The sequence below is a fragment of the Hippocampus bargibanti genome, linkage group LG06, assembly GCF_051943395.1.
Source record: "Hippocampus bargibanti isolate YZ-2025 linkage group LG06, ASM5194339v1, whole genome shotgun sequence".
In the NCBI taxonomy this organism is placed as follows: domain Eukaryota; kingdom Metazoa; phylum Chordata; class Actinopteri; order Syngnathiformes; family Syngnathidae; genus Hippocampus; species Hippocampus bargibanti.
Window position 1 is genome coordinate 23529601 of NC_142739.1, and position 12148 is coordinate 23541748.

The 12148-nt window shown below is 39.8% G+C and overlaps 1 protein-coding gene across 2 annotated transcripts in view; it reads right to left on the reverse strand.

The window, feature by feature from the left end:
* Positions 1-4515: 4515 nt before the first annotated feature.
* The window catches only part of nbeal2 (neurobeachin-like 2), a 63638-nt gene continuing 56005 nt past the window's right edge, over positions 4516-12148 (reverse strand). The window contains exons 51-56 of one of the 2 annotated variants that reach the window (XM_088997713.1): positions 12008-12124; positions 10555-10710; positions 10327-10475; positions 9226-9361; positions 5928-7919; positions 4516-5418 (exon numbers count right to left, since the gene is read on the reverse strand). In XM_088997713.1, coding sequence (XP_088853839.1) covers positions 7809-7919; positions 9226-9361; positions 10327-10475; positions 10555-10710; positions 12008-12124 — 669 coding nt within the window. In that variant the 3' untranslated portion in view covers positions 4516-5418; positions 5928-7808. Of the gene's footprint in view, positions 5419-5927; positions 7920-9225; positions 9362-10326; positions 10476-10554; positions 10711-12007; positions 12125-12148 lie in introns of those variants that run through there. The other variant, XM_088997714.1, reaches the window with a different exon arrangement.

The window sequence follows — 12148 nt, forward strand, 5'->3', positions numbered from 1 at the left end:
CCTTTCTGACGGCTGGCATGCTCCTCATCATTTTTTTTAAGATGGCGACAGAATCTAGATTGATGTATTATTTATTTACACTAATCTTAATAATAATAATAATAATAATAATAATACAAATAATAATAATAATAATTAATAAATAAATATATATTTTTTTCTAGTTCCTCATCAATTGTGTTCTGTTTAGCTGGGTTGGTAGCTTTTTGCATCAAGTGTACAGATGGCTTGTGCAGGTTGTTTGTGGAGCCTGATTGATGGGATATTTTAACCTTGCAGTCTATACTCAGCCTTTGAACTATCAAAGTTGAAACTCTCACTGTCGTCCGCCTGTCTCTTTAATGCTTAAATCACCTCCCCTCACTGCTGCGTTCTTGACCAATCACGTGGCTTTAACCAAAGACTTGGGGCGGGGAATAGAGGAATAAAAAAACAGTCGGCTGCCATTTTGTTGTTAGAAGAACGGGCTCGTTCGCCAACGACAAATCATTCATTGAGGCAGCTCTGTGTATGAAAAAAGTTTGTATGCCAAGGTAAAATTTTCATAAATTTAACCTTCGTAAACCAAAAAGTTCGTAAGCCAAGGGGTTCGTAAACCGAAGTACCACTGTATTTGTAATTTTAGAGGTTGTGTTAAACATGTCGACATTGTAAAGGTGGGCTGTTGTGTGAGATTAAACGTCATTAAAGCTTCAGGGATGGTCGTTGCTGGCCTGTGATCACTTGTTATCAGTAACAATAGAGGAACACGCGAATAAAATGGCATCCCCGTCCCCCTTTCCGGAAGATGTTCATGTTTGATGTTTGCAATTGAAAAGATTAGCAAACCAAGACGCGGGCAACTCAATGGCACACCTTGTAAAGTGAAGTGAAATTCATGGCAGGGGGGCTTCGGACATCAGAGACAAACAAATGGGGAGAGACCCCCCCGCAGACACAATACTACTTGCACTTCAAAGGCGGAGGCCGGGAGACGACATTGCGACTCTGATAAAATGCTAACCGTGTTTTGGGAGTGACACAGAGTTCTTTTTTTGTTGGCCCCTTGTCATCATCATCATCATACATTTCATTTCTAAGCACCTTTCAAAACTCGCAAGGTCACTTTACAGTCACTGGATACGTTTTTCTGTGGGCAGCCACACGCGCCAGTGTTCACTTAACCTAAATAATAACTCAAATCGATAGAAAGCTAGCCAGCTAATAGCAAGTTAATAGATAGCCAGTTATTTAGCTAGCTAATAACCAGTTAATGGTGAGCTAGCTAGACACGCAGCCCCTCGTGCATATGAGAGACTGTGAAATTGTCGTCATGTCCAATTATGCTCCAAATAAAATGCCTCAGGTGGCACAGAAATCACATTAATAGACTGTCCATGTTTTTATATTTCTGTTGTGGTTATTATCTTGCTTTGTGTTGACTATTATGTGAAGCGCTTTGTTACAGCTCGAGCTGTTGTGAAAGTGATATATACAGTAAATTAGGATGTAGGATTGTATTGTCTGTCTTTATCAGTGACGTGCGGTGAGGTTCATGGCTGGTGAGGCACTGACGTCATTACAGTCAGATTTACAAACATATGAATGCTACAGAGTAGCTTATTCACCATTTGATTGGCAACGGTTAACGTGTGTTGTTTAAAATGTCTTGTCCGTATTCTTTATATAAACTGTAGCATAGAAAAAAAGAATTAAAAAAACATTATCGTGTTACCTTCACTTATAAATGAAGTCAAAGTCTGTCTCAATGAGATCACTGCCAGTGAAGAAAGTCGTCCTTGATCAGTCCAGTTCCAACTGTATGTTTTCAGTTTTTTGTGCTGAGAATCTGTAATCACCAGCGCCCCCTGTCATGAGGCAGGAGAACTGTGTGCCTCACCTAGGCACACAGTTTTTATCAAAATAAAATAAAATAAACACTGTAGTACAGTGTTTATAATGTACAGTAACTGTACATTATATAAACCAGCTAAACTGTAGAAATTGAGTTCATATACTAAAAGTTTTTGAACACTTTAATAGCGATATGCATAGGGACAGCAATGCGGCCTCACTGCAGACCAAGCCAGCATAGTTCGCATAGTGATTGCGCAATCCATGGTGAGGCTCAGCCGGCTGGTGCCTCACCGCTCGTCTCTACCTAGTATTTGAACGGTAAATGTGAAAATTCTGTGATTTTGAAAAAAAAATCCAAAAATGGTGCAGTTAAATGGAAAAGAATTTTAAGTACAAATCACTAAATAAATATAACTGTTTAATTTATTTTTCATTTGATATTTCCATGATGACAGGTGAGGCACGGCCTCACCTGCCTCCACTGACTGCACGTCACTGGTCTTTATATATATATATATATATATATATATATATATATATATATATATATATATATATATATATATATATATATATATATATATATGGATGGAAATAAATGTTTGGCAGACGAACTTTTCGCCTTACACACACTTTCTGGGAACCAATGAAGTTCGTGAGCTGAGGTATCATTGTATTTGATTATATAATGCAATTTAAATGATTCTATGTATTTAAAAGACAAAAAAAAAATAAATGCAGTAAATAAATATAGTGGAAGTAGACAACGACAGTGGTCTGGATCTCAGGGGTGAGGAAGTCGTAGACGGAGGCGCAATTAGGAGATTGTGGTTATTTGCAGGACTTTTCAACAGCACCAAAATTGCAGCATTTCACAGTGTGTAACCCCCCCCCCACAACCCCCAGCGGCATACCTTCACATCTGGAGGGGCTGTGGGGTAGTGTTGGGGGGGGGGGGGGTCGCAGTATCGGAGAAATGGCTAGTAAGTGCAAGGTGTCGATCCCTCCCACCATTGTCAAAGGCCACATCAGAACGACCGTGCCCCCCCCCCCCCCTCTCTTCCACTTCCTGTATTCACTGTTATGTGGTTTGTATTTGACTGGGTGGGAGTTAGGGGGGGGGGTAGGTTGGTTTGATCACCCCCCTCCCCACCCCCTCACCTCCACATCTCCACTCAATTGTACCCCCGGAGGTGTTTACGGTGGGGAGGCCGACAGGATGTTCATTCAAACCACCATGAGATCAAAGTGTCCTGCTAGAAGTAAAACGCAATGTTACTCACTCGCGACCTTTTCAACTGCGACGGGGCTCAACATCACAGACGCATGCAAAGCCCCCCCCCCCCCCCCCCCCCCCCCCCCCACAGATTCGGACACAGGAGGAATCATCGTCTCGGCCGTCACTGGTAAGAGAGGGTCTCGGGTGGATATGGGCTCAAAACTGGATCTGGAGGTCATATTCGGATTTGTACATTGTGTTTGGGAGCCTTTTACTGAGTGAGTTGTTTGTTTTGTAGCCACAAAGGGACATAAGTCTGCTTGTGCCGGTCCCAAGCCCGGATAAATACAGAGGGTTGTGTCAGGAAGGGCATCTGATGTAAAAGCTTGGCCAAGACAAACATGCGGATCAAACCTCTAAAGATGGAGGACACTGATTCGCTGTGGTGACCCCTTGAAGGGAAAAGCCGAAAGGAAAAGAAGAAGCCTCTTAATCCATTCACTGCCATTGCCCAATTTATTTGGGAATTGAAAAGCATGACGTGGAGTGCCATTCCCAATTTTTTTTTTTTTTTTTGAGGGGTGCCGATAAAGCGCTTGTTCGACCTCTGGCAATGTTTTCCCTCATACAGGAGTGGGCAGCATTTGACTTTTGTTCAGCCGCTCCCATTTCAGACTCCGATAACTCCTGATTCATGTAACTTCGGAATTAACTCTTTTTTTCTGATGAGAAGAAAGTCTAAGGTTTTTTTACACTGAATTGAATCTTTAAGTAGTCCTAAAACTCAATATTCTGTGGGTTTGAGTGAAAATGACAAAAACCCTGGCATTGGAGTGGACATATTTTTGCACATCGTCTGGCAGTGAATGAGTTGCCATCCTCGAATTTATTAGTGATGTGGAGCGCCATTTCCGAATGTGTTCGGGTTTTGGTTTTTATTGTTGGGGGGTGCCGATAAAGCGCTGGTCAGACCTCTGGCAATGTTTTTACCTTTCCACATGGGGGCAGCACTTTTTTTTCCATATTAGCGCTTTGTTCCAGCTTCAGCTGTTGTTCAAGCCCTATATAAACCAATATGTATGTATTGCATTGTATTTTGTACAGCTGCCCCAATTTCAAGTTCAGATAACTCCAGATCCATATAATTTAGGAATTAACTTTTTCTCTGAAGAAATAAGAGAGTTGAAGCTTTTTTACGCGGCATTGAATGTTTATGTAGTCCTAAAACTCAATATTCTGTGGGTCCTGCAATTTGAGTGAAAATGACAAAAACCCTGGCACTGGAGTGGACATATTTTTGCACTTCGTCTGGCAGTGAATGAGGTAAATTGATTACCATTGAATTAAAGGTCAAAGTATGGTCACCCTATAGTTTTTTAAAGGAAATGTATCAGAAAAAAGTCAGTTGGACAGTAAATTGTATTTTCAACAAAAAAAAAAAAAACAATACATAGGCTGAATCATAGAAATCAAGTTCATTTCAAAGGCAGTGTTGGCATTAAATTAAAATCACACAACACCAGAAATTTTCTATACAGTGTGTATTTACAATAAGAATTTGGGGTATGAATGCAAAGCAGGGTGAAGTGTTACATTCATATTCAGAGTGGAATATTTAAAAGGCTAATTGCATTTTTTACATTTATTTATACAACAAACTGTTTTTTTTAACAGAGTGAACAAGTGGAGGAGCTCTTCCGAATGCTGATCGACTGTTTTTTCCCCTCCTCACATTGATTCAAACAGTTGGCTGGCATCTAATGACAGTGCATAACAACTACCACGTTCCAACCGCAGCGGAAAAATTCTTCTGAAGCTCACATTCGGGCATCAGATGTTTTTCGAAACAGTACAATAGCAGCCAAAGCTTGACTTCACATCATTAAAATCATCCTCTGCACATGTGAGTCATGTGTGTGTTCTAATACCAGAGGCAGATGGTGAGTTTGGATCCATGAGCGAAAAAAGGCACATTTTTCAGGGGTTGAATGCACAACAAGCGACTCACTAAAATTCAGAGTTACCGTATCTTCCAGTGTATAAGGCGCACTGGAGTATAAGGTGCACCGCAAATGAATGGTGTATTTTAATTGTTTTTTTCCCGTAGATAAGGCGCACCGGCGTATAAGGCACACCTTGAATGAATGGTGTATTTTCAATATTTTTCCATATATAAGGTGCACCTTGAATGAATGGTGTATTTTAAATCTTTTTCCATATATGAGGCGCACCGGAGTATAAGGCACACCTTGAATGAAGGATGTATTTTCAATGTTTTTTTCCGTATATAAGGCACACCCGAGCATAAGGCACACCTTGAATGAATGGTGTCTTTTCAATATTTTTCCATATATAAGGCACACCTTGAATGAAGGATGTATTTTCAATGTTTTTTTCTGTATATAAGGCGCACCAGAGCATAAGGCACACAGTATAAGGCGCACCGCAAATGAATGGTGTATTTTAAATCTTTTTTTTCCATATATAAGGCACACCGGAGTATAAGGCGCACCTTGAATAAAGGATGTATTTTCAATGTTTTTTTCCATATATAAGGACCACCCGAGCAAAAGGCACACCTTGAATGAATGGTGTCTTTTCAATATTTTTCCATATATAAGGTGCACCTTGAATGAATGGTGTATTTTCAATCTTTTTCCATATATGAGGCGCACCGGAGTATAAGGCGCACCTTGAATAAAGGATGTATTTTCAATGTTTTTTTCCATATATAAGGACCACCCGAGCAAAAGGCACACCTTGAATGAATGGTGTCTTTTCAATATTTTTCCATATATAAGGTGCACCTTGAATGAATGGTGTATTTTAAATCTTTTTCCATATATGAGGCGCACCGGAGTATAAGGCACACCTTGAATGAAGGATGTATTTTCAATGTTTTTTTCCGTATATAAGGCACACCCGAGCATAAGGCACACCTTGAATGAATGGTGTATTTTCAATCTTTTTCCATATATAATGCGCACCGGAGTATAAGGTGCACCTTAAATGGATGGTGTCTTTTCCATTTTTTACCATATATAAGGCGCACCTTGAATGAATTGTGTATTTTCAATCTTTTTCCAATTCAATCAGAGTATAAGGCACACCACCTTGAATGAATGACATAATTTTCCAAATATAACATAGAAATATATAAAAGTTTTCCACATATAAGACGGAGTATAAGGACCAGAAAATGGATTGGTCGGATCATTAACTGTTGTGAATTTTGAATTCAGCTCAACTGCAAGTTTTGCACAAAAAAGCAACAGCGGACATACAAATTCAAAAGTTTAAAGAAGTTTTTCTGAGTAGTGCATATGAGATTGTGGGGAAAAAATAATAATTTCAGCACACAACCCGCAATGTGCTAGACGACCATCAATCAACAACATTGATGACGAAGGGGGATGTACGGCACTTTTTTGATCATAAAAGCACTTTTTTAGTGCTGTAAATGTAACAGCATGACCGTTTTTAAAGACAGCGGGGAGTTCTTGCTAAGGGCACTACGGCAGACATTGGATGGTACTCACCAGCATTGCATGAAGCAGCTCTCAAAACGTTTTCAAGTTTGCAGGAGTATTAAGAAGCATTGGCACAGCAACTGCAAAAAATAGTGGTGTGTACATGTTTATGTTTATGTGTATACAGTGATACCTCAGTTTACGAACGCTTTAGCTCATGAACTTTTCGCTTTACGAACATTAAATTCGCGAGAATATAATCTTGGCAGACGGACTAGTTTTAGCCGGAGGAACACCTAACCACTTGGTCGAACAGCGCCGCGGTGGCTGGCGGACTAGTTTTCGTCACCATCTTTCTTTGAGTGCAGACGTGGTTTGTTATCCACTGGAGTACTTTTGCTATTATGGGACCGAAAAAGACCCTACCACAGGCTAGTATTAAGCCGAAGAGGAGAAAATTACGGTCGAGCAGAAGAAGGAGATTATCGAAAAACACCAACGAGGTATGCGTTTGTGTGATTTAGCGTCCCAGTGCCAGTACGCTAAATCGACCATCGCTAAGTGTGGCTAAGGTTGTTTCTGTGTTGTCTGAGCAACGGTCTCAGGCAATACAAGAGGCTAAAAACTTCTGTTGATTTGGATTAACGAAAAGCAGCTAGCAGGGGACAGTGTGAGTGAGAGTATTATCGCCCAGAAAGCATGGCAACTTCACTCGGATATCATCAAGAGGCAACTACATCAGTGACCATCACAAAGGTAAATAAAACGACTTTATTATACAGTACAGTTTATTTCTTTAATTACAATACATTTATTCTACATAAAATAAGGTATATTTTGTGTAGTTTTAAGGCTTATTTAGTCGAAATGTATGTTTTATGGGGACCTGGGAATGGATTATTCTCATTTTTTATGGTTTCTTATGGGAAATAAATATTCGGCAGACGAACTTTTCACCTTACACACACTTTCTGGGAAGCAATTAAGTTCGTGAGCTGAGGTATCACTGTATCTCCTTCCTGAAATGTTGTTTTTTTACAGTAGTTTTTAAGCTCAAACGCCAAGATTTTCTGCCTAGTCAAAACAAGGCCACTCTTTGGAATGATGCTGATTCAAAACAGACAAGTAGTCCACAATCAAATAGAAATCTCTTCCCGGATTAGAAAAAACAAAAAGTGCTGAGTGATCCGTTGGTCTGAGAAGTTCTCAGGCTTGTGAAAAGAAAGCCATAATAAGTCTGTGGTTAGAGAACATTCCCCTCGAGCGGCCGTAAAGAACAGCTCTCATTTGCCGGCGCTCTCGTTGGCGGGGTTGTATTCGGTTTCGCCTGCGGATACCAGAGAGATGCGGCGAGTGGATCCCCAAATGCGGCGGGAGATTTGTCCTGATCGAACCTGGATACCAGAAGATATCGTTAGACTGGTCTGAAAACTCCCAGAAACAGGAACTGTTTATAAAGCAAAGTTCAAAGCTCCCTAGAATTTTGAATTCATTGTTTGGTGGTGCGCCATGAGATTTTTTCGAAAGTAAATAGACGATCAAAACACATACGAAAACATGTGATCGTATATTGTTTTAACTATCTTTCCATCTCAGTAATCCTCTATTTTGCACAACTAAAGCTAGGACACAGCTAGCTAGCTAGATAGCGTTTAGAAATAAAGGAAAAAGGATGCCCATTTCAAGGTAAGATCAGAGCATTGTCATCAAATGGTTAGTAGTTTTACTTTATTTGAATATTATTGTGCCCATGCGCATTTTATATTTGAGTTTGTGGTGTACATTTAAGTGTTAAGTGAAGTTAAGAGTTAAGTGAATGCTGGCGCATCTGGCTGCTGCTGCTCACCAGCAGAATTTTTTTTTATTATCCTGTGCTTGTAAAATATTCAAAATATTATTATTATTATTATTATTATGAATGCTTTCTACTTATATTCTTTGTGTAATTTTTTCCATATTTTTATGTTTTTCTTTTCCGCTCAAAAATGTTTTATTGATTTATGAAATCAATCAGGCATGTGTGACAAGTACTTAGCTAGCTAGCGATTTTCTATCTATTAGCTAAGTAGCTAGCTATTAGCTATCTAGCGAGTTAGCAACCTCAGAGCTATCGCTATCTAGGTGACTGGCTATGTAGCTAGGTATTTGTTGGCTAACGATTGGTCAGCTAGCTAGCTTTCTATCTATTTGAGTTACTTCCGGTTTGAGTGAACGATGGCGCGTGTGGCTGCTGCCACAGAAAAACGTATCCTGTGACTGTAAAGTGAGCTTGAGAGTTTTGAAAGGCGCTTAGAAATGAAATCTATTATTATTATTATTATTATTATTATTATTATTATTATTATTATTATTATTATTATTATTCATTATTATCATTATATTATTATTACATTATTATTATTCTGATGATGATGTTGATAACTATTATTATTATTATTATTATTATTATTATTATTATTATTATTATTACATAGTTCTGACAAGTTTTATTATTTTATTACCAACATCATAAAATGACGGCTGGTAAAATTTGTCGTTTGACAACCACCTCGCATCACACTATTATCACGTGGGGAGAAAAACAATAATAAATTCTTGTTTTTTTTTAATTCCCTCATTCATTTTTGCATGTGGGTGACTGAGCCGACTTCCCTTCACGGCTCCCACATCTTCACAAGCGCTTCATGTCCCGGTTCTCACCTCCTCCGGTTTTCCAGCCCCCACCACGATCAACTTCCCGTCTTCCAGGCCCACCAGGATGTGGCTGTTCTCTTTTGTGACAAACACGCTCCTCACGGGGACTTTCAAGGCCAAGGGTGGGATGGCGGCATTCAGGCTGTTGTAAAGAAAACAAAACAAAATATGGCCGTCTTCGGGCACTAGGCGGGGGACACCCTGAATTGGTTGCCAGTCAATCGCAGGGCACGCATGGTATTCATAGTTGTACAAATATTTCTTGTCACCAACCAAACACTTATCTACATAAGAATACATACGAAATATAAAATGATAAAAATGACACTAAAAGTTATAAGATTTATAATTGAACTGTAAGCTGTTTGGTCTATCATAGTATTCAATAGAAAACGTATACTATTCTGTCATCTAAACCTCACTTCAGCTATTTTGAATGCATTGCGATTTACGACCGTTTGGCTTACGACCGTGTGTCATCTAGAACTGCTTCATGTCACAAAGAGAGTACAGAAAGTGCTGAAGAATGAATGACTCTCTGCGTCTTTGTGTTGTCATATTATTTGTGATTTAGTTTTTTTTGTTTTTACTTTGTGACTTCCGGGTTGAGTGAACGCTGGCGCGTGTGGCTGCCGCTGCTCACCCGCAGAAAAAATATCTTGTGATTGTAAAGTGTCCTTGAGAATGTTGAAAGGAGCTAATGAGTGAAATGTATTACAGTATTATTGTTATTATTGTAAACCTACTTTCCTATTTTATCATCTAGTTAAAACTTAGCTAACTAGCTAGTTACCTAGCTAGCTACCTTGTTAGCTAGCTACCTAACTACCAACAAAGTTATCTAGCAAGCGACCTACCTACCTAGCTAGCTGGCTACGTAGCTACCTACCTACCTACCTACCTACCTACCTACCTACCTACCTACCTACCTACCTACCTACCTACCTACCTACCTACCACCTTGTCTTCTTTCTTCTTACAATAGTGTACCTATCCACACACCATCCAAGCTTGCTACTTAGTAGCTCCATACCAATGTATCATTTACCAAACCATCTGAACGAACCAAAATGAAACTTTGTAGTTTAGAGGTTCAGCGGTATCTACCTGCACAGCTGTCGGACGTGTAGTCTGCCCTGAATGGTGCCCAGCATGATGTATTCAGACACCAGGTGGAGAGCGCATACTTGCTCCTCCATGTTGAAGGAAGACAACAGGCATCCATTGACCGAATAAACGTGGATGGAGTCCGTCCGCTGTCGCGAATGTATACCAGTTGAGAAAGGCAGTTGACCGTAAACAAAAAGTCATCATCTGGTTGCTATGTTCACGTACCTTCAAAGCATTGGGTGGCTCACCCCTCGAAGTCTGCACCACCACGTGGCCCTCCATGCCTACTTGCAGCTGGGAGATGTGGGAGGGCTCACCGGGAGGCCTCAAGGTCCTCAGGTACTGGCCTCGTCTAACTGTGTGTACGATCACTGTACCGTCCTAAGAGTCAAAAATTAGGAAAATACAACATGTTATTGATCCATCCATCCCTCATTAGGGTTGCAAGGGGTGCTGGAGCCTATCCGAGCCGTCTTCGGGCACAAGGCGGGGGTCACAATGAATTGGTGCCAGCAGGGCACACGTTATTCATCGTCGTACAACTATTTCTGTCACCAACCAAACACTAATCTACATAAACCTGCTTTCCTATTTTATCACCTCGTTAAAATCTACTACCTACCTAGCTAGCTACCTACATAACGAGCTGGCTACCTAGCTAACTATCTAGATACATAGATAGATAGCTACCTACCTACCTACCTAGCTACCTAACTACTTACCTACCTAGTTACCAACCTACCATCCGACCTACCTTCCCATCCACCTTCTTGTCTTCTTTCTTCTTGCCAAACTGTACCTATCCACATACCATTCTAGCTAGCTACTTGCTAACTCCATACCAACGTATCATCTACCAAACCCTCGGAACCAACCAAACTACCTTTCACCATAAACTACCAACCTACATATCTAACCTACCTACATCGAATCACTTAGTTAGCTATTAGCTATCTATCACGTAACTACCAACCACCTACATACCTTCCTACGTACAAACCAACCCATTATTTACTTATCTAATGACTATCTTCTCTATCTAACTTACTGACCACCTACCCAAGCAATTCAGCATTTTAGCTGGCTAACTACCCATTTACAATCTATTAAAGAGCCAAGCAAATACCAACCTACTTATTCACTTCACCCATCTATTATATTTAGATATCAGGTTTGGTACTTGTGTCTATAAGTTCCAATAAAAGTACTACCGTGTGGTTGGAAAATAGCAAACTATACCTCATTAACGCATTGTTTGATTCAATGGGTCGGACAAATGTGTACATTTTACGTTTAAATTTACGTTCCGAACGTTTGTTCGTAAAGTGAATTCTTTCCGAAGTTGCTTCAGTGCTATGTTTTGTATGGAATATATGTTTAAGGTTTATATAAGTATGTTTAAGGTTTATATAAGTGTGTTTTGCTTGTATAAGTAACCTGTCTTGGTTTGTACTGAAAAATAGACATTTAATAAAATATATGCTTTATACACACAGTATTACAGCAACAGTACAACAGTATTTGTACATGTACAACTGGAGAGAATACTACATATGTTACTACAAAAATGTTTGTATGTACTGTTGTTCGTAACTCGAATGTTTGTAAGTAGGGGAGTGTCTGTACTGTATGTACCGCATATAAAAATGTGTGTATTTTGTATGAACGATTTAGACACCTTTGAGCCTGAAACAGCCATATCCAGTTCTGTGCTAATGGCCACACAGGTAACCTCCTGGTCATGACCACAAAGCACTTGAACGGGGCGAGGAGACAACGTGCTGGAGAAGCCACCCTAAAATGGAGAAAAAAAAGAATG